Source organism: Balaenoptera physalus (assembly GCF_965194825.1).
Source record: "Balaenoptera physalus genome assembly, chromosome: 6".
Lineage (NCBI taxonomy): Eukaryota > Metazoa > Chordata > Mammalia > Artiodactyla > Balaenopteridae > Balaenoptera > Balaenoptera physalus.
In genome coordinates, this window is record NC_138885.1 from 104,868,229 (window position 1) to 104,895,746 (window position 27,518).

Sequence of the window (27,518 nt, forward strand, 5' to 3'; positions counted from 1 at the left end):
AATCAGTCCAATTGTTTATCATACTTGTTTAACTGGTTGACTGGCAGAGTCTAGTAACAGATATTGATGAGAACAGATAGAGTAGCATTGCTAGTCACAGCTGACTCAGACCAAATCAGTGGAGACTACCATCACAAGAAAAGTGGTAGCTGTATTTTATACAGATGTGAATATCAGTTGCTAAAAGGAAACTTTTTTACAAACCAAGTTAATTTCAAACAACAGATTAAATTAATAATATAAAGATTTTGATTAAATCAAGCATCTCTGCCATAAAACCTTCAAAACACAAAGCTATAAAACAAAAGATTTGGGGCTTCCCTGGTGGTACAGTGGTTGAGAATCTGCCTGCCAATGCAGGGGACACGGGTTCGAGCCCTGGTCTGGGAAGATCCCACATGCCGTGGAGCAACTGGGCCCGTGAGCCACAACTACTGAGCCTGCACGTCTGGAGCCTGTGCTCCGCAACAAGAGAGGCCACGACAGTGAGAGGCCCGCGCACCGCGATGAAGAGTGGCCCCCTCCCGCCACAACTAGAGAAAGCCCTCGCACAGAAACGAAGACCCAACACAGCCAAAACTAAATAAATAAATAAATTTTTAAAAAATAAATAAATAAATAAAACAAAAGATTTTTCAAAACTAATCCATCATTTGCTTCTTAAAAGGAAAGTTTCATTAAAAATACTCACTATTCTTTTTTAACTTTTTAATTTGAAATAATTATAGATTCACAGGCGGTTGCAAAGAAACATGCAGGGAGGTTCCATGCACCCTATCTCCAATGTTAACATCTTACACAACAATAGCACAATTATCAAAAGCAAGAATTTGACACCTATACAATCCAAAGAACTTATTCAGATTTCATCAATTAAACATGCTCTCTTTTCTGTGTATGTGTGCGCGCATGCACACGTACAGCTGACATTTAATCACATGTGTAGACTGTGTAACATAACTACCACTAGGATCAAGATACTCAACTGCATCATAACAAGATTCCCTGTGTACCCCCTTTATAGCCACTATTCTTTTATAAACAATTAGCTAGCAAAAAAGGTCATTTCACTGTCCTGTATTAGCCATCATATCACAAGTAGATACTTTAGTGATTGAGGAGTAGAAAATAACCTTGCATGAGCTTTCTTTTTATTTTGTTAAGTCCTAGGTGAATCCAAGGTTAAGAAAAACAGACAAGTGAGAGCTGGGAAGGTGAGAGGCAGCTCCAAAGGTAGTGGTGTTTGACTACGTAACTAGAAAGGGGTAATGGGGACACATTTTCATCAGAGGTTTAGAGACTACCTAGTGTATTCGCCCCAAACCAGGTAGTACAGGGCAGTCTAAATTGCCAAACAGCTTCCTAAAATATACCATATTAGCTAAGACAGCAAAAGAGAGTTATACAGTTAAGTTTTTAGGAATCAAAAAGGGAAAGCAATAAACTACTTTCATTTCATAGTTGTATATTTAAAACATGCATTTATTAAGTTAAATATATCATGTAATGGTAATACAGATTGTTTAAGCTTATAGGTCTATTACATAATCCATTTACTCTTGATTAAAATAGTTGGTACTGTAGAATAAAAGATTTTGAAACCAGGACATACTTGTGGATATTTACTAAGAACATCTAAATGATACCATTAATATGAGATGCTTTTTCAAAATGCAGTGACTAACCAGGGGTAAAAAAATTAGCATAAGGTCCTTAAATAATTATTGGCAGTAGTGCATTATAAAAATGAAATTAGTCAATTTCATTTTATTTCATTACTTAATTCCTTTTGTAACTCTCCCAAATCCAATACTTGCATTCAAATTTTAGGATCCAGCAACCACTGAGAATCCCAAGCATACATTTCAGGGTGCTTTGAACTGTATCACCAGGAACAATGACGTGAGTTACTGGAAAACAAAAAAAGCAATAAGAGAAACAAAATATAAACCGAAATAATTTTTTAACCAGTCTGCTTTTTATAACCAGTTAGTCTACATTTTATAAACTTATACCTGAATTTTCTTGAAAGGCAACAATTTTTATACTTAGGTATAAGACTTCTTTTATTTAGTTTCATTCTCTATTCTGGCTACCAACATGAAAAACCAGATCATAAACCATATATCTTTTTTTTTTTTTATAAACTATATATCTTAAAGCCACAGTAGCCAACACAAATTTTTCTTTTCTATTTCAAATTATAACTAAGGAATTAAAGCATTATGCTGCATTACAATTTATTTGTCATTAGCAAACTCATAAAATTGCTCTGACGTATTGTTCTGTCTTAAAATAGGTGCAAAGCTTTAAACTTTATATTTCCTAACTAAATTAAGACTTGTAAGTAGTTTATAACTGTAAAAACATTTTAGAATTATTACCAGATTCAAAGTATATAGTCAGATCCCAATGGTTAAAACATATAAATTATCAAAGGGAGCTCTACAATGGAATTACCCATTTAAAAATTTCAACCAAAAATAAATAAATAAATAAATAATCCTCACCTGTACTGTCAAACTCAGCACATTTTTTAGCCTTAAGAATTGCTGCAAGCTCACTGAGCATTTTCTGTTGTTCTGAAGAAAGTCCACTGCCTATAAGTACAAGAGGCCCATCCCTGCGCTGACCAGTGTTTACCTGTCAATGGAAGAGGAGATGCCACAGTGTTAAAAACATTTAAAGATTAGAGAAAAATTAAACTGACTTTCAATTGATACAAGCTTGGATTTCATTCCTTAGTTTATCTAGTAATTCCCAAAAATTTCCATTGAACCTTAATGCTCAATGCATTTGAATAACTGTTTTTCTATTTCTTTACCCCCTTCTCCCAATAAAACACTACTTGGGCTAGCTGTCTATACCCAGGATGTCTTGTTTCCTTGATTCTTTTTTTTTTTTAAATAATTTTATTTTATTTTTTATTTATTTATTTTTGGCTGCACCAGGTCCTTGTTGCTGCATGGGGGCTTTCTCTAGTTGCGGCGAGTGGGGGGCTACTCTTTACTGCGGTACGCATGCTTGTCATTGTGGTGGCTTCTCCTGTTGCAGAGCACGGGCTCTAGGCGCGGGGGCTTCAGTAGTTGCGGTGCGCGGGCTCAGCAGTTGCGGCTCGTGGGCTCTAGAACGCAGGCTCAGTAGTTGTGGCACACGAGCTCAGTTGCTCCGCGGCATGTGGGATCTTCCAGGACCAGGGATCGAACCTGTGTCCTCTGCACTGGCAGGTGGATTCTTAACCACTGTGCCACTAGGAAGTCCCTCCTTGATGCTAAATTGGGTCTCTCTAGGGTTTTACAACTTCATTCTGTCACCAGTAAGCACTCCTCCCTTTTTTTAAAGTAACCCAAAATACCCACTTAAAATGATCAATTCTCTATCTCCCCCCCACTAACTTATTCCAATAGAATTAAACTCAACTTGGTCTTTTTAATTTAAACTGAGATTACATAAAAAATTAAAGAAAACTAAGTCTTCTAGAACAGCACTGATCTCAAAGACAGAAAACAAAATTTTAACACTAAAACAGTTACCTCTTGAAACCAAGAAAGTGAAAACAGACAAAGGAATACCAAAGTTACATCAGATCCACCAACAGTAGTAAGTCAATGCAGCTTATGAAAAGGGAAGTGATCTAACAAAGACTAATATTTTCATTTTAATAGAAAGACTTAGAACTTACAGAAGACAAAAAAGACAAGAATAAAAAGGAGGCACCAATGGATACCGTTAAAGATTAGACATGAAAGATTCAAAGAAGCAACGGGACAGTGTTTTCAATAGCAACCAACAGAAATTTAATAAATGAAATTGGAGTGAGAGTTAGCCAAAAGCTACCTGATAAAAGAAAAGCAATGACCCAGCAGATAAGAAAGAAAACATAAATCAGCACTACTGTATTACAAGATAAAAAGCCAAACACAATACTTTAATTTTCAAACACCATACAAAGGGTCCTCCTACATGTATGAGTGTATATGTATTCTGGACATCTGGGCTCTCAAAAGTTCCACAGAACATGAGTGAAACACTGCAGGTATAATTACCAGTATAGTTCAGCAAGTAGATGGGAGAAAATTGATATTTAAATATTCACTTCACATATCTGAGTAGCGATAATTTATCCAGTCTGATGCCACACAATATTAGACATAAATTGTTGGCTACAACTGTAAACAGACTGATCTCAATAATTCATTCACTCAAAATACATTAAGTAAGATTCTACTATGTATTTAAGTGTGTATTCAAGACATTTTAAAAAAGATTTCTATAAAAAGTTTTTTTAATGGCAATATTCAACACTTAAAAGTTCGGCTTCCTGAATTACTTCTTTCTCTAAGGTTCAAGCTGCAAAGGTTTTCCTGGATGTGCTGTGCACACACCACACACGTACTGACATCACATTTCTGTCCACTTACCTTTCCTATTCACTAAATTATAAGATGAGGTAACCATGCCTAACCTAAACACTGTAAACACTCCGTAAGATGAAAATAGTTCAGTCTACTTTATCAATCATTCAATTGCTATACAATGATAATATTAAAAAACAGCATTTCAAATATTCTTGTCACTTATACAAATAAGCGCCATAAAATAGCTCTAAATGGAACACATTACTTTTCAATTTCTATAACTCCACTTCAGCTAAAGTAGTTCTCTGCACGAAATAAAAAATGAAAAGATATCAATTCTAAATATAGCATATGATACTATTTCCACCAACCTCAGGAAAGCACCAAAGTGGGTCAAGCGTTTTCCTATCCAGTTTCTAAATTAGAATAAAAAATAGAAACTGGCACTAATTTTTCATAGTTAAGGAAAGGTCTTTAAAAAATGAATAAAATAAAGCAAACAGCTATCAAAGCCACATATCTGATGTGGGGTGGGAGGTGGGAGTGGGGAAGGCATCTGATTTGAGAGTAAGCAGAGGTCTCAGAACCAGGAGGTTCAGAAGATGTTCAGAAAACATCCAAAAGTTTCAATACTCTGCTTTTAGAGAGATTAGATATTATGTACACTGGCATTAAATACACTCTTATTTAAGGAATAATTAGATATGAAACTTTTTCTTAGAAAAATTAGTTACTCTGAATTTATCAAAATTAATGAGTTTATCAATAATAGGACCTGAAAAACTACACAAAGAGTCGAAGGGAGTGAGGAAGCATGCCATGTGTACATCTGGCTCCCTACAGTTGTTCCTGGTGGAGAAAACAGCTCATGCTAAGGACCTGAAATGGTACCGTGTTTGGGGGGGGATTCAAGAAACAGCAAGGCAGCCTATGTGGCTGAAAACGATGAGTGAAAGGGAGTCTGATAGTGGCTGGGGAAGCAGATCCCAGAGCTTGATTTTAATGAGTGCACGTAAAGAAACAACCCTTTCAACTTAAGGACTTGTTACCATTCATTATCGCTTCCTTAGCCAAGGATCTACCATTAAGATAGTAAATAACAACATTCACAGGCTATGTCCATGTGACATGAAGAAAGTATAGGTTTCTTACATTTAATAAAAACATGATAGTAATTGGATAGTTGAATTAAAAGGAAGATTGCCACTCTCAGATTCCGATAATACCATAAAGATATCTTTATTTTTGACATATCTAAAATAATCCTTTCCCAGCCTTTACATAAAAGAAACATTGGCAAATGACAACTTAGTTATGTTATGTTCTGCCAGCAGAGTTCAAGTCCAAATGAATAAAGTAAGTGCCAATTTATAGTTAAGTATGATGGGACTGAATGAATACTGACCTAAGATTTAAGAAATTTAAGTTCTAATTGATCCATTAAAAAAGTTTTTTTTCCTATGGCTGGTTAACCCTGGGCAAATCACACTACATCTCAGTTTTCTCATTTATAAAATGAGGAAATTAAACTGCTAATATCTAGGTTCTCTTCCAATTCTATAGATGGGGCACACTTAAAAGGCTGAAGTCTAGAGCAGGACATTAAGAGTTTGCAAAGTATAAGGGTAACCAGCCTGTGACAGCACCTATGACCACCTCAAATTATAAACACTTTCGGTTACCTCCTTATATCTTAAACAATGGGGTCAATCACTACTCCACTGCCCTCACTAGACAAGAAGTCTTCTCTGAACAGTTCTAGATCTCAGCTCATCCTTTCCTCTCATTTTCCCCCGTCTGAGCAGTTGCTAAGACACAGTGTGTCCACCATCCCTCTCTCTCTAAAGCCCCTCACCTCCTCTCCACACACCTGCTCCTTCCCCCGCCACGTGTAGCTGCAGTCCTCACCATTTCACACCTGGACCCCACTTCAGTAGCCTCCTAACCAGTCTTCAGTCCCGGCCTGCCCCCAGTCATCCCCTGCAGAGCCCCATTCCACTTAGAGACACGCTGAAGGTGCCCCACTAACTGGGGAATAAAGTGTAAACTCCACAGGGAACTCAAGCTCTTTCACAATCTCCTTACCTCCAATTCCTCTTTAACGCACTTCATGCTCCTCTCACACTAAACTCTAGTTTCTCAAATTTCTAAGGTCCTTCGTGTCTCTGTTTCTCTGACCAGCTGTCCCTTAGATTTGGCTTGCCATCCCTGCTTTGTACACCTGATTGCAGCAGGCAATCAAAATCCATTCCTCACTCCCTCCACACTAAGAGAATCCTAATTTTGTTCAGACACCCAATCTTCAAGGACTGACCCTATCTTCAACCGTGATGTATGCCAAAAACAATTGTGTGACCAGTTCTGACCAGTAAGACATAAAGGGGAAGTCCACCGGAAGGCTTCTGGGAAAGGTTTTAGTCGTAACGCTGGACACTGTCACATCTGGAATTGTGGCAATTATCCTGCAGCCACTAGGAGGGAGATTAGTGAGGACAAAGCCACCAAGCGGAGGATGGCAAAGTAGAACAACAGAAAGAATTTGGGTCTTTGGTGCAGCCACGTAATTGCTAAACTAACCAAATTAAGAGCTATCCTATATTGGGATTATCTTTATATAAGATAATACGCTGCCGGGCTTCCCTGGTGGTGCAGTGGTTGAGAATCAACCTGCCAATACAGGGGACACGGGTTCGAGCCCTGGTCTGGGAAGATCCCACATGCTGTGGAGCGACTAGGCCCGTGTGCCACAATTACTGAGCCTGCCCGTCTGGAGCCTGTGCTCCGCAACAAGAGAGGCCGCGACAGTGAGAGGCCCGCGCAACGCGATGAAGAGTGGCCCCCGCTCGCCGCAACTAGAGAAAGCCCTGGCACAGAAACGAAAGACCCAACACAGCCAAAAATAAATAAATTAATTAATTAAAAAAAAAAAAAAGATAATACGCTGCCTTTAAGCGTTTGAGTGAACGTTTTCTGTTATTTGCAGTCACTAGCACTCTATTAGATACCTTGCTAAAAGTTGTACCTTTAAAGGCTTACTTAAACACCTTGTCACCTTCTCTTCTGATCCTTCCTAAAGTCAGCTTCTTCCTTCATGATTCTACTGTACATCTTCTATGGCATGTATTACAAATTCACTGCAGTGTGTGATATTTTTTTTTACATCCATATTCCCCACTAAACTAGAGGTTCCTAAGGAATAGGCATTCTTTCCACAAGGCAGTAAATGGCACCACCATCTTCTCCACTATTAATTCTACTCCTTCTCCACACTTTGTATGTAATCCATCCAAAAGTTCTGGTGGCATTAACTCAAAAATACATACTGGGCTTCCTTGGTGGTGCAGTGGTTGAGAATCTGCCTGCTAATGCAGGGGACACGGGTTCGAGCCCTGGTCTGGGAAGATCCCACATGCCGCGGAGCAACTAGGCCCGTGAGCCACAATTACTGAGCCTGCGCGTCTGGAGCCTGTGCTCCGCAACAAGAGAGGCCGCGATAGTGAAAGGCCCGCGCACCACGATGAAGAGTGGTCCCCGTTTGCCACAACTAGAGAAAGCCCTCGCACAGAAACGAAGACCCAACATAGCCCAAAATAAATAAATAAATTAATTAATTAATTTAAAAAAATACATACTAATCTCATTACTTCTCATAATCTCCACTGCTGTTACCTTAATCCAGGACGGTATCTTTCTCCTGTCACAAGGAAACAGTCCTAAGTGATCTCCCTGCTTCCACTCTTGCTGCCACCCCATGTTTCTTGGTTAGAAAGCAGCTAGAGTGAACTTTCTAAAGCATAAATCAAATCATACCATTCCTTGCTTTAAATCCTATCAATGGTTTCCCATTACTCTTAGACATGCCCTATTCACTAGCAATAATGACCTTCTCTCTAATCTTCAAATACACTAAGGTCATCCACTGAAGGGCCTATATACTTGCTGTTCCCTCTGTTTGGACACTTGTCCTCCAGATATTCACCTGGATGCCCCCTCATCCTCATTCAGGTTTCAGACCAAGTATCGGTTCTTTAAAGGCCCTCCTCGATGACCCAGCTAAAACAGTGCCTTTTCTGGACCCCACTTTCTCCACTCCGTTACACTCTATAAAATCTTCTTCAAAGCACTCATTTATAAGTTCCCGAAATTATTTTATTTATATTAGTTTACATATTTACAGTCTTTTTCCTTCCTAGCTCTCACTAGAATGTAAGCTTCTTGAGAATAAGAGTTCTATCAGTCATATTTATTGCTGTATGAGTGCTGCCTAAAATATAGAGGGGGCAGATCAATAAGTATTTGTTGATTTATTCTGATTATGTCTTTGAATTTGAATTCACAATAGCTACTACACAGAAAGTGCTCAATAATTGGTGAATGAAAGCAGTTCGCTAACTGGAAATTTTGCCATTATGTTCATTTTATAGCTGATTTCAATAAAATACATAAATTTCCCAAAGCTAAAACCATACTCACTACCGAACAATGGCTAGTTGATGATGATTCATTCTTCTCTGGTAGCAGCAACAGCGATTTCATATTTTCACTGTCTGTATAATCCACAGGCCGCAGACCAAACATGTTACTGGTAAAATAAGCGCAGATGGGTTTAAGTAAATAAAATGTGTGATCTGATTCTTAACTAAATGAATACACTAGTGGAACAACTTTTTCAACTTCCTTAATAATATACAATTTTTACTAAAATAAATGACTCAAGAATTCACATAAGGCATAAGGATCAAGTACCACAAGCTGCTGAATAGAAAAAAGATACAAAATTTCAATTTGACACCAGACCATTATAGGGAGTATTTCTAACTGGATATATTGTTACTTACACATGAATTTTTTCACAACTCTGTATTCTTGTGTATTCATATTCATATTTTAAAATATAGCTTCATAATCATTAATCACTATGGGGTGAGATGCTTTCAAATGCAAATAAAAATCATTTACTATGGCTATTATAGGCTCCATAGTCTATATAAACAAATACAGAAATTAGATAAATTCACAAGATAGGAATTTAGATCCACTAGAAGGAAAACTATGCCATATGACGAACAATTTAATAAAGTAGTAAACAGGGTACTTTTAAAATTAATTTTACTATGTATGTACACTATAATCTATAATAATCACAGCCATCACAGAGCAAACTGATGTGATGCAGAGAACATGCTGACGCAGAATTCCCAGCAGGCAGTAATTCACGAGTCACAGAATATTATACTGGAAGAGATATAATACTCTCAGAAACATGGTACAATGGTTATTTCATAGATTAGAAAACAGAGAGAAAGTTTCCAATGACTTGACAAAGGTCGCATTTTCCTTCCATTCATTCCAACAATATTCCATATTGACCATAACTAGTCTTCCATTCATAAATAGTTAAAACTACAGCACCTTGTCTATTATTCCACTTCCTTACATACAGTTTCAAAATGATTTTAATTTATTATACCATGGCAGAAAAATTTTCTAAAATGAACATTTCTTTTAAAATCTTCTATGTTTTTTTAAGATTACAGGATATCTATATAATGGTCATTAATGTTCATGTAAAAAAATGCAATGTGTTAAACAGGATATAAAATGATAAACTCAGTACAATACCAGTTTTTAAATTTGTATTAAATGTATAGAAACAGATCTGGAAGGAAACGGAGGGAAACATAAGGGGAAGAAGAAGGAAGAAGGTGTCAACTCTGATGCTGCCTGGAGGGCACAGAGATGAGGGATGCGAGCATCTACCGGGTTTAGAGATAAGGTCATTAATGACCTTGGAGAAAGCTGTTTTGATGGCAGAGTAGGAAAAGAAAGCTAACAGATTAAGAAATGAACCACAGCAAATGTTTCCCTAATGACTGCTATTCATGACTATCAGGTTCAGTCACTCTTCCTTCTTGGGAAAATGCTACCTAAACACTGATCAATGCTTTGTGACCACCTAGAGTGGTGGGATAGGGAGGGTGGGAGGGAGGAAGACACAAGAGGGAAGAGATATGGGGATATATGTATATGTATAGCTGATTCACTTTGTTATAAAGCAGAAACTAACACACCATTGTAAAGCAATTATACTCCAATAAAGATGTTAAAAAAAAAAACAACACTGGTCAATGTGTATTCTCAGATTCACCTATATGCCCAGGTCCTATAACCTGTAACTTTCTTCTGGCAACAGTTTTTGTCGAACTGAAGTACAATACAATCAATTGTATTTCAACTTTCTGATTTACGGCAAAGTGACACAAGTTACTGTACTGGAAATTGGGTCTTCCCAAATTCCCATACATTAAAGCAGACAAGCTCACCTTATTTCAAAAGGTAGCTGATCTCATCCACTACACTTGATACTTCGCAATTTCATTCTCTATTATGCCCAGGTACCAAATATACAAACTCCTCACATACATATGTTTTAAGTATGTACCAAAAAGGAATCAATACTCTAGGTCTTAAATCACCAAGTGCAAAAATGAATAAACAAACCAAAAAAAAGTCACTACATGCATCAAAAAAAAAACCAAACAATCAATGCACACATAAGGACTTTTTCACGAAGACAAATGTAGATTTCTCCAAGGAAATAAAATTTAAGAGCCCAATCAGTGTACTTAATGCACAGCAACTACAGCATAGATATTTTACACAAATACAAATAAAAGTCCACTATGACAACATTTAAAAATGTTAAGTGAAACTACTTCCCAAAGAACGACTATCAGCTAACAAGGACTTTAAATCAAAAAATAACCAATGAAACAACTGTCTTTAAACAAGATGCTTTCACCATCTAAAGAACTGCTTCATAAAATGACTAGCAAGATCCTAATTTACATTTAGAGTCCTTAATACAAAAGCTTACTATGTGATATGGCTTTTAACCATGTGGTTTCTCCACTTGGACTATGGATGGCTTCTGCTTATACACAATTTGCTAAACCCTTAGCCCTCCTGCATTGCTAATGAACTGGAGAATGGCACATTAAAAATGCTACAGATTGGGGCTTCCCTGGTGGCGCAGTGGTAGAGAGTCTGCCTGCCAATGCAGGGGACAAGGGTTCAAGCCCTGGTCTGGGAGGACCCCACATGCCACGGAGCGGCTGGGTCCGTGAGCCACAACGACCGAGCCTGCACGTCTGGAGCCTGTGCTCCGCAACAAGAGAGGCCGCGACAGTGAGAGGCCCGCGCACCGCGATGAAGAGTGGCCCCCGCTTGCCACAACTAGAGAAAGCCCTCGCACAGAAACGAAGACCCACCACGGCCAAAAATAAATAAATTTAAAAAAAAAAAAGCTACAGATTGAAATAATCAGTTAACCCTTAGTCCTGCATCGTGAGAGATGGAGCCTATTAAATCCTGTCATGATTCTGCTCTGCCGTGGACCACTGAAATTTGGAATTAGACAAAATATTTTGTGACACCTTCGAAAACCATAGCAAGAGAAGACAGAGCATACGTAAGACTTCTCCTTTATTATGTGAGCACAAGAAAGTCGTTAAACTTTTTTTTCTCATAATGATATATTTGAATGGAATAATACTTTGCTTACAGATTTATGTGAAAAATCAGTTTAAAATATATATAATTACATTTATTCTTTTTAAAAAAATAGGTAATACATGGAGGACAAGTCACAAGGGACTATCAATGTGACTATTTTTTTAATTTATTTATCTTTTATTTATTTATTTTTGGCTGTGTTGGGTCTTCGTTGCTGCCTGTGGGTTTTCTCTAGTTGCGGTGAGAGGGGGCTACTCTTCATTGTAGTGTGCAGGCTTCTCATTGTGGTGGCTTCTCTTGTTGCAGAGCACAGGATCTAGGCACATGGGCTTCAGTAGTTGTGGCACGTGGGCTCAGTAGTTGTGGCTCGTGGGCTCTAGAGCTCAGGCTCGGTAGTTGTGGCGCACGGGCTTAGTTGCTCCGCATGGCATGTGGGATCTTCCCGGACCAGGGCTCGAACCCGTGTCCCCTGCATTGGCAGGCGGATTCTTAACCACTGCGCCACCAGGGAAGCCCTCAATGTGACTATTAATTGAAGACAGTGATATATCAATTATTCCCCATCTCTACATAAGGAAGAAGTGTGTTTTGTTTGTTTTAGATTTATTGCAACACCATGGACTCAGGATAAACATCAATAATTTAATTTGCTATTTTATTAGAATGGGTTACTAAGAGAGCTTATAGAATGATTTTTTTCTAAATGTTCTTAAATAGAGCATGTTCCCTATTTTCTGACATACTTTAACCTAAAACCTTAACCTTAAATTAGGTATTTTGGAGGGATACATAAAACTTAGAAAACACTGTCTTTGCCTGTAATCCTACTGAGGACAAATACTCATTCAAGAGATAAGTATAAAACTGATAAGGTATAAACCAAGGCACAAGTAATGAGGCAAAATGTGAGATGGATTTCAGAGGAGGTAAAAAAAAAAAAAAAAAAAAAGATACACATTAGCAAATAAAATGACCTCAAACCTAGGACTAGAAACTAGAATTTGGTAGATGAATGTGAAAGGCCTGTAAAGGGAATAAGCGATGTGATTGTTGAAATGGATGGAATTAATGGAAGAAAGCCTTCTATCAAGGCTGAAGAGTTTAATTACTGTATGCTCATGTGTCTGAGCCAAACACAATATGGAGAATTGATGAAATAATCAGGCATAAAGCAATAGTCATTAGAGACAAAGATAGTATGTAGCTGTGAAAAAAGAGAAGCATAATTGTCTAGTGGCTAAACTATACGGGTCAATGCAACACCAATATAATTAAAACTATTTTCAGAACACAGGAAAACATCAACATCTTCACTGCTGAATTTACATATAGTACACGACAGTATATTAATAGCTTTCAAATGCACCACTTTTGACAATTCAGTTCTCTTAATGACCTTATCAAAAAAAGCCCTTTATAATTCAGTGAATTGCAAATGATTACATACAGATATACTTTATCAATCCTAAATCATAAAAATCGGCAATCGAAACATTTTATATAGTCACTAACCAAGAAGGTATCTCTGATTCCAAATTTTTTTTTCTGTTCCTTCACAACACAGTACATTGGCAAATTTTACCAGTTTTTTTCCATCTGATATATTCGTGCTCTATTCCTTTAGCTGTGATTTTAAATCATAATTTTAAAAATATTTCATATAAAATTTTTGAAGATATGACTTTTGAAGATCTAAGTGCCCATAAGTTATTGCTTTTTACTGTCAAAATGTTACTAAGAAATATTGAAGGATCATCGTTACTGATACAGATTAATGGATTCAACATAAAAATGCATGTATATATTAATATGCATAATATACATATATCACAACTAGTAATAATCATTTATTTATTTAACACACACAGAATGAGTATATGTGCATACAGTCAGCCCTCCGTTTCCACGGGTTCCATGTCCACGGATTCACCAAGAGCAGTCAAAACATTAAAAAAAAAAAATTTTTTTTTTTTTAGGAAGTTCCCAAAAAGCAAAACTTGAATTTGTCATGTGCCAGCAACTATTTACATAGCATTACATTGTATTAGGTATTATAAGTAATCTAGAGATGATTTAAAGTATATGGGAGGGGACTTCCCTGGTGGCGCAGTGGTTAAGAATCCGCCTGCCAATGTAGGGGACACAGGTTTGATCCCTGGTCCGGGAAGATCCCACATGCCGCGGAGCAACTAAGCCTGTGTGCCACCACTGTTGAGCCTACACTCTAAAGCCTGCGAGCCACAACTACTGAGCCCACGTGCCACAACTACTGAAGACCATGTGCCTAGAGCCCGTACTCCACAACAAGAAGTCACTGCAACAAAGAGTAGCCCCCGCTCACCACAATTAGAGAAAGCCCATGTGCAGCAACGAAGACCCAATGCAGCCAAAAATAAATAAATAAAATATAAATAAATGTATTTAAAAAAAAAAAGTATATGGGAGGTTGTGCATAGGCTATATGCAAACACTATGCCATTTTATATAAGGGACTTGAGCATCCATAGATTTTGGTATCTGTGGTGGGCCCTGGAACCAGTCCTCTGTGGGTACCAAGTGGTAATTGTGTACATATAGGGGAAAAGCTACAAACATCACTTTGTACTCAGTTTGACAAACAGTCGTTCATTCAAGTACTTCTAACGACTCTTTTAGTCACTAAAGAACCAATGAGATATAAGGTCTGCACAGAGCTCAGTGGGGCAAAAGCAGAGGAAAGAAAATAGGAAGAACTTAAAAGCCTGGTGAAGCTGCTTAGATGTGAAAGGAGAAGAATAAAAGGAGGTACAGAAGTAGAATAAAAGGAGGTACAGAAGTAGAATAAGTCTCCCAGCAGAGAGAAAAGCTTGTGCGAAGGCGCTGAAGTGAGCTAGTGTGGCAAATGAGAAATGCCAAAAAATTTAAAAACAAAGAGAAGAGCAAGAAAGACAGAAGAGAAGAAGGGGGAGAAAGACAGAGAGAGAAGAGAGAGAATGCACAGAAGAATGGGGTGTTCTGGAAATGTGAGCTGTGACCAGAAACAAAAAGGATGGTACTGAAGAGGTGGACTGTCTCCTTAGGGCACAAGAAACCCTGAACAGCTCCCTAGACGGTTGCAAGCAGAAGGGATATCATCAACAGAGCAGGGTAGCTAAGAGCTAGGGTTACACAATCAGACGGCCTGAATTTAGATTCCAGCTCTGCCACTCAATAGTTGTATGACTTTAGAGGTATTTAACCTCCTATGCCTCTGTTTCCTCATCTGTAAAATGAGAATACAACCTACTTTGCAGGATTAATATACGTAAGGATCAAATGAATTAATGTATCAAAAGCACTTAAAACAGTGCCTGGCAGATAGTAAGTGCTCAATAATTGCTTGCTATTAATATTATCAGATTGGCATTTCTGGGGAGACAGATACAAAATGAAGATATAGGAACATAAGTTACATCTCCAGCGTTGACCTCTTCTCTTCATTTTCTCCAATTTTATGACATACTTCATGTATGCTTTGTAATGACAATTTAGATGTACACTAAAGGGAAGGACAGAAGCCTGGTTTCTTAGCAACATTAAAATAGGAGTAGATTTATGTTTTCCTATATGGTACAACATAAGGATAAAAAGTATGAATGGTACAATGTAAAGATAAAAAGTATAAACTAGGGGCTTCCCTGGTGGCGCAGTGGTTGAGAATCTGCCTGCCAATGCAGGGGACACGGGTTCGAGCCCTGGTCCGGGAAGATCCCACATGCCGCGGAGCAACTGGGCCCGTGCGCCACAACTACTGAGCCTGCGCATCTGGAGCGTGTGCTCCGCAACAAGAGAGGCCGCGACAGTGAGAGGCCCACGTGCCGCGATGAAGAGTGGCCCCCGCTCGCCACAACTAGAGAAAACCCTCGCACAGAAACGAAGACCCAACACAGCCAAATAAATAAATAAATTAATTAATTAATTAATTTTTTTAAAAAAGTATAAACTAGATGACTCTGAAAATTCCTTTCCTCACTAGGATTCTTTTTAACCACTAAGGCTAATAAAAAGGAAGTTTAACACTTCAGCTTTTCTTCAGGTGTTTAACATTTTGGCTTTACCCCAAAGGTAGAGTTCAGAATATAGTATAGCACTTCAATGTCCTTTTCCCCTCAAGAATGATAGAATAGACACCCACCTACAACTGTGCCCAAGATGAGTTTTACCACTAGTAGAAGGGGAGAAGGAGAGATGGGAAAATTTAAACTTGCACTTGCACATATAGATCATTCAATCCCAAACACACATGCAAAAAGGCTTTTTTACTAATGCTAAACCTATCATGCATGACAGAATACCAAGACGGCCCATGATGAAATCCTTTATGAACAACTATGAAATTGCAAACATAGATTTTAAGCTTTCAAGTCACTTGAATTGCAGTGAACAAGAAAAAGCAGAGAAATTCAAAAGAGCAACATGTTTTTCTAAAAGCTATAAAACATAAATTATCTCTGTTATAGATTAATTTTTTAAACATTAACTAGGGCAGTGGAATAATTAATAAGTCCAATGGTCTATATACTATTCTAATTAAGAATTCTACATCCTTGCAAGGAAAACTCTGTTAATAGCAGACAAAGTACCAAATCCTAAACTCTGTATTTCTGTTTAAAAAAAAAAAAAAAAAAAAAAAAGCATATGATATTCTCCAAACACTCGAAATAGTTCTGATGTGACTGGAATAGCGCTGGTTTTAAGTTCACACTGGGATGCACAGAAGGCAGTGCAGATGGATAGCCAATGAGGTTTTGAACAGTTATCAATATAAATATTCTTGAGCAACAAAGAAGTATAGAAGATATGAGAACCTTATTCTCGTATCTGAAGTTAATATAGAACGAATTTTCCTTCTTAGGTAATGGACTCTTATTTTAGTCCTTAAGAAGTAAATTTCTCATGCAAAACACAAGTAAATTCAGAGTTAAATGAATTAACACTGTATTCAAATGTAAGAGGCATTTAAAAAATGCCAAAGTTTGCGCAGCAAAAGCTCAAAGCACGTAAGAAAGTACTCTAAGCAAAATGTGACTTAAAGAAAACAGTAAAGTATTAGAATATTAAAATTAAATCAAAATAAAAGATAAAGTCAGAAGTACATATATGGCCTTAGATAAAATTATAAAATAGGTAAACTTTGTATTATAGTCCACAGGGACGATTTCAGAATAAATTTAATGGGATAACAAAAAGTCCGTTTCTCTTTAGTTCCTGTACTCTATTATTAATACATTAGTATTTCAGAGTGATAACAACTAGTAACCAAATTGAGAGAGATCTCCAAATATTATACAGTATGAGAGCTATCTAAATAATGTTATATCAGGTTGGAGACAAGGGACAGGGGATGGAAAACAGGAGGTAGGGTGGGAATTATTTCTGTAAGATACTCCATTCACATCCCCCACACCAGAGAAGGTCGAAAGCATTCTGATTATTTTTAAGAAGCTATAAGTATGATTTTCATATCAAAATCTGAGGGCAAAAAATGAAACCTAAAACAACAAACCATTCTAACTTATACCTATAGATGCAAAAGTCTTAAATAAAACCCTAGCAAACTAATGTATTTGTTTAAAGAATAACACAATATACAAAGTCAAGTTTATCCCAGGCATGCAACATGGTGTAATATTTTTAAATGTGTTAATGACATCAACAGGCAAAAAGTCTAAGATCATCTCAAAATCATTTTATAAAATAAAATACAGTCTTGTTTAAAAATGGTAAAATAACTGGGAGGAAGATTTTTTTTTTTTATTGAAGTATAGTTGATTTACAATGTTGTGCTATTTTCTGGTATATAGCAAAGTGATTCAGTTATACATACATATATACACACATATATATATATATTTTTCATATTCTTTTCCACCATGGTTTATTATAGGATATGAATACAGTTCCCTGTACTATACAGTAGGACCTTGTTGCTTATCTGTTTTATTTATAGTAGTTTGTATCTGCTAATCCCAAACTCCTAATTTATCCCTCCCCCATCCCCTTTCCCCTTTGGTAACTGTAAGTTTGTTTTCTATGTCTGTGAGTCTGTTTCAGTTTTGTAAGTAAGTTCATTTGTATCATATTTTAGAATCCACATAAAAGTGCTATTATATGGTATTTGTCTTTCTCTGTCTGACTTACTTCACTTAGTATGATAATCTCTAGGTCCATCCATGTTGCTGCAAATGGCATTATTTCATTCTTTTTCATGGCTGAGTAATATTCCATTATATTTATATGTATACCACCTCTTCTTTATCAATTCCTGTCAATGGACGTTTAGGTTGCTTCCATGTCTTGGCTATTGTAAACAGTGCTGCAATGAACATCAGGGTGCATGCATCCTTTCAAATTATGGTTTTCTCTGGGTGTAGGCCCAGGAGTGGGATCCCTGGATTATATGGCAGCTTTATTTTTAGTTTTTTAAGGAGTCTCCATACTGTTTTCCATAGCAGTTGCACCAATTTACATTCCCATCAACAGTGTAGGAGGGTTCCCTTTTCTCCACACCCTCTCCAGCATTTATTACTTGTAGACTTTTTGATGGTGGCCATTCTGACCAGTGTGAGGTGGTAGGTACCTCACTGTGGTTTTGATCTGCATTTCTCTAATAATTAGTGATATGAGGACCTTTTCATGTGCCTGTTGGCCATCTGTATGAGAAGATCTTTACTTTTAATATTGATTTTAATAGTGACTTATAAACCTACAGTCAATATCTTTTAAAAATGAGAATAAAATAAGCATGCCAACTATCAATATTATTTTATAATATTGTTCTGGAAACTGTGACAAAGGCAGTAAGAAATAAAAGTTAATAAATGACCATTAAATCCTTCAAATTAGGTGTTGGCTAGGTATAAGAGAAACACACGAAAATCAACAGCTTTCCTCTGTATCAGGAATAACAAGTTATATTTATTAACAGAATATCCACTTCACCAGGGCAACAAAAGGCTCAAATACCTAGGAAAATCTCAATAAATAGTTAGCTGCATGTGTATACAAACACACACATATAAAACAGATTAAAAACTTGACTAAGATGTATAACAGAAGACTTAAATAAACAGAGAAACATACCATGGTCCTGAGTGAGAAATCAACTTTATTAATCCACTATAGTCTATACACTTACCCAATTTTAATGAAAATCATAATAGGATATTTTTGAAACTTAACATAGTAAATCAAACTTCATGTGAAGGAATAAACTGATAAAAACAGCCAATTCCCCCTCCACCCCCCACTGCTACTGCCACCACTTTAATTCAGACTCTCATCACTTGTCCCCTAGATTATTGAACACACCTCTTCACTGAACTTCCTGCCCAGTGTGGAGGTGAAAGTTTTCAACTTAAAATTTGAACTCTTTAGCACACAAGGCCTTTCACTGCTTCTGCCCACCTTCTCTGGCCTCTCATCTCATCCTCTTCCCTCCCTTCATTCCAGTCTTGTATCAGCTCCTAGAAGTGAACCAACAAGCAGTCTGGCCGTAGTACCTTAGCACCCATCATCCTCTTTCTGAAAAGCCCATCCTCCTATTCTTTTTCTTCAAATTCAGTTGAAGTGCTACTTCCTCTAGAAAGCCTTTCATGACGTCCTCTAGTCATATTTCTAGCCCCTACCCTGGATTTTCATAGAATCTTGGGGCATTGAGCTATGAAGGCCTGTATCATACTGTTCTGTAACCACTAATATAACTGTCTGTTCACTCCTACTAGAATACAAGTAGCAGATAAAACAACTGGGGAGATGAAGAAGTAAAGGGAGTGATGGAGAAGAGAATGAGAAAACCTAACAGCATTTCACTGGAAACCCAGGAAAAGAAGGCATCTAAGCAGAAAGAAGACTTCAACTTTGAGATAATAAAGATTGCCAAAATGTCTGTTCTAGAGCTAAAGAATGCCATTTAGAAATTTAGAATAAGCAAAAGGACCCTACTTATCTACAACTTCAATTAGTCAAAGTACCAAGCCCTAACGAAGGAAAGATAAAAGAATAGTTTTTGCCCTTTCTTCTACTCTTTCTTCCACTCTAAGAGTAGGGAGAAGTTCCCTACTCTTCTCCCAGGGATGGAAAGAGTCTAGTCCTGGTTATTGAGAAAAGAGATACATTAAGAGTAACAGAGAAAAAAAAGAAAATCATGTTTGCCAACTCAGAGTCTGGAGTCTGAGATATTAATGGCTTAAAAGGAACAAGAGGGCTTCCCTGGTGGCGCAGTGGTTAAGAATCTGCCTGCCAATGCAGAGGACACGGGTTCGAGCCCTGGTCCGGGAAGATCCCACATGCCGCGGAGCAACTAAGCCCGTGAGCCACAACTACAGAGCCTGCGCATCTGGAGCCTGTGCTCCGCAACGGGAGAGGCCGCAACAGTGAGAGGCCCGTGCACCGCGATGAAGAGTGGCCCCCACTCGCCACAACTGGAGATAGCCCTCACACAGAAACGAAGACCCAACACAGCCAAAAATAAATAAATAAATAAATTAATTAAAAAAAAAAAAAGGAACAAGAACTTCAGGCAAAAAAAAAAAAAGAGTAGTAAGAACCCTATATAGTCCCTATGCCCCGCTCCCCATGCTCTGCTTAAGGGATGGAGGAAGGCACAGGAACAAACTTCACCTATTCTCACCTGGAAGTACTTAACTCTAGAAAGAAAATAGCCAGAACACTGGCAGAAAGAAAAATAGACCTTAAAAATGCCAAGGCTGGAGGAATTACTTTGGGAAATTATTTTGTGATCCCACAAAAGGTAACATGGATTCCTAATGGCCAAGAGACTAACAATTCTGCTCAGGGAGCTCACATCATTTACTCTGACATCTACCAGGAACCCATTCTACCGGCCTAGACAAGGTGCAGCTTACGGAAACTTGGTTTTAGACATTCTCTTCACAATTACAGTCAAGTTGGGAGCAGAGGGAAGCAATTCCTATTTTCAGCTCATCAGCCCCTTTTATCAAGAGAGGAAAAAATATACCATCTTTTTATGCATTGGAACACTTACCAATTCACTCTACAAATAAATGCGGGTACGGACTACGTTAGGCACTCGGCAGGGCCTGGGAGAGCAGGCACGATCCCTGGTACCTAGCGCATACGACCTAATGAGAAGATAGTAAGAGGCAGAGGCACCACCACCTCTGGTCTGTGACTGGGAGGAAGCGTCACATACAGACAAAGGATTCGGGAAAGCCAGCCAAAAAGAAATGATACCTAAGATGAAACCCAAAGAATGAGAAACTGACCACCAAAAACGAATACTCCAGAAAAAGGGAAAGCATATTTAAAGGTTAGGAAGCAAAACAGCTTGGCACATTTTAAGGAAATAAAAATTTAGAAACACTAGTGCAAAAAAAGGCTGAAGGAGAAGGGGAACAGGAGGAACTGCGGAGAGACGGGGCTGGAGGGATGAGGAGAGCCAGACCGTCTGGGGCCCCACAAACCACGTTCTGAAGTCTGACTTCTATTTTAAAAACATTAAGAGGTGCCAGTGAAGGGTTTTAAGCAAGTAAGTCATTTGACCAGAATTGCATATTTTTAAAGTTCTTGGGCTGCTTTATGAAAAGTAATCTGAAAAGGAAACCAGTTAGTAAATGGCAAAGCCAATCAGGTCAACAACAACTACCACAAAATAAAACAGAAAGCAGAAAACACAGAAAATACTTAAGTATAATGACCAATAGTCCACAAAATAAGGATGTTTAGAAACAGCTCCCACCCTGTTATACCCTAGATTAAATCGACTCTTGCATTTGCCCTATAGTTGCCTTACTATCCTCTATCCAACATCATTCCCAACTTCTGTCACCAAATAAACCTTCCTTCCCTACTATCCTAACTATATCAACCAGCTCTCTAGAATGCAGTAGCCACTTGGCATATGTGACTATTTAAATTAATTAAAATACATTTTAAAATTTATTTCCTCAGTAGCAATAGCCACATTTCAAGTGTTGAATAGTAACAGATGTCTAGTAGCTACTGAGTGCCCAGCACAGATATGGAGCATTTTCATGAGTGCAGAAAGATCTACTGGACATGCTGGGCTATCGATGTACCTAAACCTGGCATTTCACTATGTAAGCCTACTGAGAACAACACAGCTATCTGAGAAGGCACCTGTGAAGGCAGACCCGCTCACTGTCTCAGGCCCTCACCTTGTGTATTAATGAGCTTCACAATGTGGTGAAGAATCATGGTGTACACACCATAAGACAGGCCCTGTGTTTTGGCTCATTAATCCTCACTGTGCTCTGAAGAAACAGAAAAGCAGCCGGCATCACCCATGTTTTATAGGTAAGGACACCAAGGCACAGAAACTAACCTGCCTGAGGCTATGAAGTCAATAACGGAGTCACAAATAAAAGCTGGAATCCCTAATGCCCTGACCACTGCTCCATTCATTAGAGTAGTCATGGCTGATTTAAGAACCCACGAATAGAAACTGTTCTGTTTCACCTGACCCGAGCAACCACTTGCTCTATCAAATGGACTGCTATGCCCACAGGAGGGTCATATCTGTTAGATATGTATATATATGTATATACACACACACACACACATACATGAACACATACCACGTACGTGTATGTGTGTGTACGTAAAAAAACAGAAAAATTTAAAAATATAAGATATGTATTCCCTGAGCTTGCCCTATCTTATTACATGTGATGGGAAATAAAGGATATTAAAAACACTTACCAAAACTAACAGCACCAAGGTATGGTACATTCCTGTGTTATTAACTTGTTTTTCAATTACATTATATGATTACCTATGAAAAAATTACAACCTAGAAGCTCTGCATTTTGTAATCCTTATTTGCCTCTGTAACCAGCGTTAAGTCCTGACTTTTGTGTGCTCCTTTCAAACCTGTAGAAGTAATGCTGGCACAGAGAGGCAATTCTTGCATTTTCATTTCAACTACCTCATTAACTGAAAAGAGTAAAATAATATATAGGGAGACATGAACCAAGTTAGAGATTAAAGATATAAAATCCACATACAGCATTTGCTTGTGACACTCTTGACAACAGCAATTTTAAAATGCAGCCGCCAGCATTCACTAATGTGTCTCTCTGCCCTAATGCTGCAAAACAATTTACCCAGAGCTCATTTGAATGATGTAAAAAAATCTAAAATAATTTGACTGCACTTGCCTAACATCTGAATTCTTACATATTTTAACTGTGGTTACACTAAATATGCAAAAAAAAAAAAAAGGAGAAAAGGCACAGAATATTTAAAACAATTCTAAAGTATTGGGAAGCATACAAAGTAGTTATATGCTTCTAATTCTTGCCTTATTAATAAGTATGAATCACTTTATATAATATAAAAACTAAGTGAATTTTTCCAGAAAGTCAAAGTTAACTTGACAACTGTTTCTGAATTAAAAGAGCAAATCTCCCTCAAATATGTAAGTATCATAAAGGAAAAGGGTATGAATGCTGATTTTAAATCCAGAATATAATGGCCACATCTAAATTTAGTTGTGAAAGAAAACAGAGCCATCAACTTGGGTAGTAAAGTCTGTTTCATCACAGACCTTGACTCAAGAATAAGTCAGTGAAAAAAACAGTTTTTAAGTTGAACTACTTACACGGCGTTCCTGGAGGCTCCATAGGAGAGTAACAGCTTGACTATATCCACATGCCCATTCTTGGCTGCGTCGTGAAGAGGTGAGTCGTTCTGATACCCAGTGGTGTTCACCAACGCCTTGTGCTGGAGCAGCAATTCCACCACCTTCAGGTGCCCGTGATTGCAGGCTTCGTGCTAATTGAAGAAAAAGAAGAGTGATGAGGAAGAGCAATAAACAGTATCATAACAAAACCACACTTCAGAAAAATAAATGTGAACCTCAATCAGTAAATTGGTTCTTACCTAAATACTCGTACTAAACCATAAGTTGTTGACAGAGTAAAAGCCACTATTAATAGTCTTTATGGTAAGATGCATGGCGATCAAGATTTATGCAATTCATGGAAAAATATTTTTTTCATTTGAGCCTTGGGTCAAGCTCTCTTAATTTGGCAGAAAATATAGCTCTGGGCCAATTATGGCTCCTAAATTGTTCTACAGTAAGAAATTTAAAACAAGACAAAAAAAAAAAACATAGAAAATATTTAACAACCAGATCATGCATAAAATCTGAAATCCTCCAAGGCTGAATAGAACTCACCAAATCAGGGGCTTAGCCATAAGCTAAGCGGTGCACCTGCATGTATATATAAGTGCCTAACAAAGTGAATATCCTAGAGTGAGTATTTATAAGAAAAGCTTCTCCAACTGCTGAAGCTACAGATACTGTATGGCTGGTGCCAATGATAACAGAAAAAACACAGAGTAGGCACTCAAAAAGAGCTTACTGAATGAATGTTCAAAGATGCTTTACATGCACATCTTTCCTTATGTTTAATGATCTGCTAACAATGCCACTATGTTGTATTATTCTAATAAACCTCTGGCATGCCATACTTTTTAAGTACATACATTGAAATCTTAATAGGCGATACACCACATTAAATGTCTGTAGGTCTATTTCTAGGAGAAAGGGATCCAAATAAGGCATCAGGTCCTCTAAATCACTCACCAACTTCTACTACAGTTTGCCTTAGTGGCTTAAAGGAAAAATTAACCATTCTTTGAAAAGGTTAGCCAGCCTGTGGAGTCCAAACAACAAAGTGACTCTGATCCAGACTAAACACTCCCAGCTTAAAAAATTGGCAAGGAGAAGTCATTACATACAACTTTAAAACCTTTTTTGCACCTGTTCTAATGAGACTCTCTCAATTTCTGTGAATTTACAGTTCACAGAATAAGGGCATCCACCTCATCTCTTAACACTTCTATGGCTGCATTCAAGCCACATGCTACTGTCCTAATGTAATTAGCCGATATAGCACTTGTTCCCATGTATTTGTACCATTCTTTTTCCAGACTATCCTTCACACTTTTTTTTTAGTAATAATAAGCAAAGACTTTAAAAAATGTTTAACATGAGCAAAGATTTCTACTGCCTCTGTGTGTTATACCCTGGATAGGGTATAAGTGAGCCTAAGACAGATCCTCAATAAGAATCACTGCCTTGTGATACATTCCTACACCCAGTTCCTCTGACCTCTCTTTGTTCCAAGAAATGTGGTTCCAATGACATGCAATGCTGCAGAATGGAGCCTGATGTCAGCTGTAGCAGTTACCTCTCCATAAATGAGCTAAATTCAGCAATATGGTGTAATTGGATTCTCAAATCTAAATGTAGTCAGTCAAAAGGTAGCCAATTTTTCGCCCGTCACAACAGAAAAGCTAGATAAAACATAATCATTTACTCTTATTTGTTGAAAATATAAGTTCTTCAGATTACAAAGAGATTGTATATGTGGTAGAGGATGATATATAGATGACTACATAACTATAAACTATAATAACTATAAAACATAAACAGAATGATAATAAAAACAAACAACTAGAAAACTACCAATGGTGTCCATCCAGCATGGTCTTTAACATTCGGGTCACTTCCATTTTGTAAGAGGTATTCAACAGAAGGTATGTCGCCCTAGTAGAAAAATGAAAAGGTAGAAAGAAATTAAAAATCATCAAGGAAAGAAAAAAAATATTAAGATTTAAGATTTTATCTTCAAGATAAAATTTAAATCTTTTCTCTTCTATGCCTATTGCTCATGAGTCAATAAATAGTAAGCTATGTATGCATGGATTGTTCTGAGGTGCCAACTCATCAAAGCCATGTGGTCCATCACTGAACACAGAGTACAAAATCTCTGCTATTAGCAACCTGTATCAAAATTCATTTCAAAATACCAAGGACACTAGCCAAAGATCACCTGATCAAAATGAAGTTTTTAAAGTCACCATTTCGTTTGTGAAAAACATCCTTTCTGAGCATACATGAAAATGGTTTCTGATTTCCGTTTAAAACAAAATTAAACCCAAGAGAGCTGCTCAGTGAAACCAATGTTAGAAAGCCAAAAACTGTTGTCTTATTGGCAGTTAATCCACTTATCCTCGAGATATTAATTTAGTTTATATTCACTTTATTTGCTCAAAGATATTTTTTAGGCAAAAACAAAGCTTATTTTCTCCAAAATAACTGACAGCTTACTCTGAAAAAGGCTGAATAAATAAAAGTTACATATGACAAAAGTTATACATGCCAATGTTGTGTTTTGAGAAGAGCTTCTTTAGGGAGAAGGACATCTCCTCTCTCCTACCACTCCCAGCCCCAGCACTCTTCTGAAATGAGTTTTTCTCTATTGGTTTGAAAAATGTAGAAGTCACTAAGTCCCCTAAATACAGTAACATTTGCTTTTATTGGATTGTTTCAGACTACCTCTCAAATACAGCAAACCTTAAAATGGTAGCTTACTCAGTTTTCTAAAAAAAAACAAACCCGCATACAACATATATTTTTAAGATTCTAAATTAGCAAAATGACCTTAAATACTAAATGGGCCTAAAAAAACAAGTATTCTATATGTTTCAAATCAAATGCCCCACTTCCAATAAAAAAAATATTTCCCTTAGTTCCTTAGAGGTACAAATTCTACACCTCTAGCGCAAGTTAACATACACTTAGCAACTTTTGCACTATATTCAAGTCAGTTCCAAATGAGCTCAGGAAAATCTGTCAAGATACAAATTTGATTTTTTTTAAACGATCCCATGAATATTGGGGCAGATGAACTGCCAGAACCACGCACATTCCTGACCTTCAAAATGAAGTATCCACAAAAAAATACATGTAAACCTTCTCAAAAATGTCCTCAATCTAATTCTACATGGCAATCACAAAAACATATTAACCTAAAGAAGCCTGTAAAATAATATAAACACAACTGTGGAATGGAAGAGTCCCATGGAAAAGTCACAGAGACAATTAGTGACAATTTAGAAGCTAAAAGCAGAATCTCTTTTCAGGTTGCTAGCCAGTGGTATTTTTCTTTCATGTCACATCTTCATATTATCAAAGGTGTCTTCTGTTAACATTTTACCCCTATACTTCCCTGAAATGTATAGCTGATTTGCAAATTGCTTGCTTTTTATACCCGATCTGCTTTTTCCTCCCTAGTACTTAAAAGTTTGTCATATTTTCTCCTTCTACTTTATGTAAATTTAATATCATGCACATAAATAAAATTATGATAATTAGATAGGGTCCACAGTAACTGCGTAAGCTTGAACCAATATAAAGTTTCCAGGAAACAAATTAACTTCTGCTTCTGATTTCTTTAAATTACTTTCTTCTCAAACAGAATATTTTCTGAGTAATAAGAACTCACTTTTAGGCTTCTCACAACTTAAAAGAATAATTGAGATTCTCTTAAAACCACAGGGGGGGAAAAAAACCATCTAAGAAAAAAGTATTTACCAAGGCTTATAAAAAATTTTAAACAGACTCGGTGTTTTCAAATAAAACCTTAAAGGCAGAAAATAAGGGAACATGAGTGTCGCATTGAATTTTCTTATTGTTAACCTTTCCATTCAAAGGAAATATTCTTCAGACGTGCATATGGCAGTAGTATAAGTTAACTTTCCAAAAACAAATACACACACACACAAATAAAACTTTTTCCTTATAAAGGTTAGCTCTTCTAAAATACTATT

General features: G+C 37.2%; 1 protein-coding gene across 1 annotated transcript in view; it reads right to left on the reverse strand.

Moving 5' to 3' along the window:
- Window positions 1–27,518, reverse strand: part of BARD1 (BRCA1 associated RING domain 1) — a 76,924-nt gene that overhangs the window by 11,706 nt on the left and 37,700 nt on the right. Inside the window, exons 5-9 of the mRNA XM_082467471.1 lie at window positions 25,372–25,452; window positions 23,497–23,669; window positions 8,832–8,940; window positions 2,511–2,643; window positions 1,818–1,910 (exon numbers count right to left, since the gene is read on the reverse strand). Coding sequence (XP_082323597.1) covers window positions 1,818–1,910; window positions 2,511–2,643; window positions 8,832–8,940; window positions 23,497–23,669; window positions 25,372–25,452 — 589 coding nt within the window. The remainder of the gene's footprint in view (window positions 1–1,817; window positions 1,911–2,510; window positions 2,644–8,831; window positions 8,941–23,496; window positions 23,670–25,371; window positions 25,453–27,518) is intronic.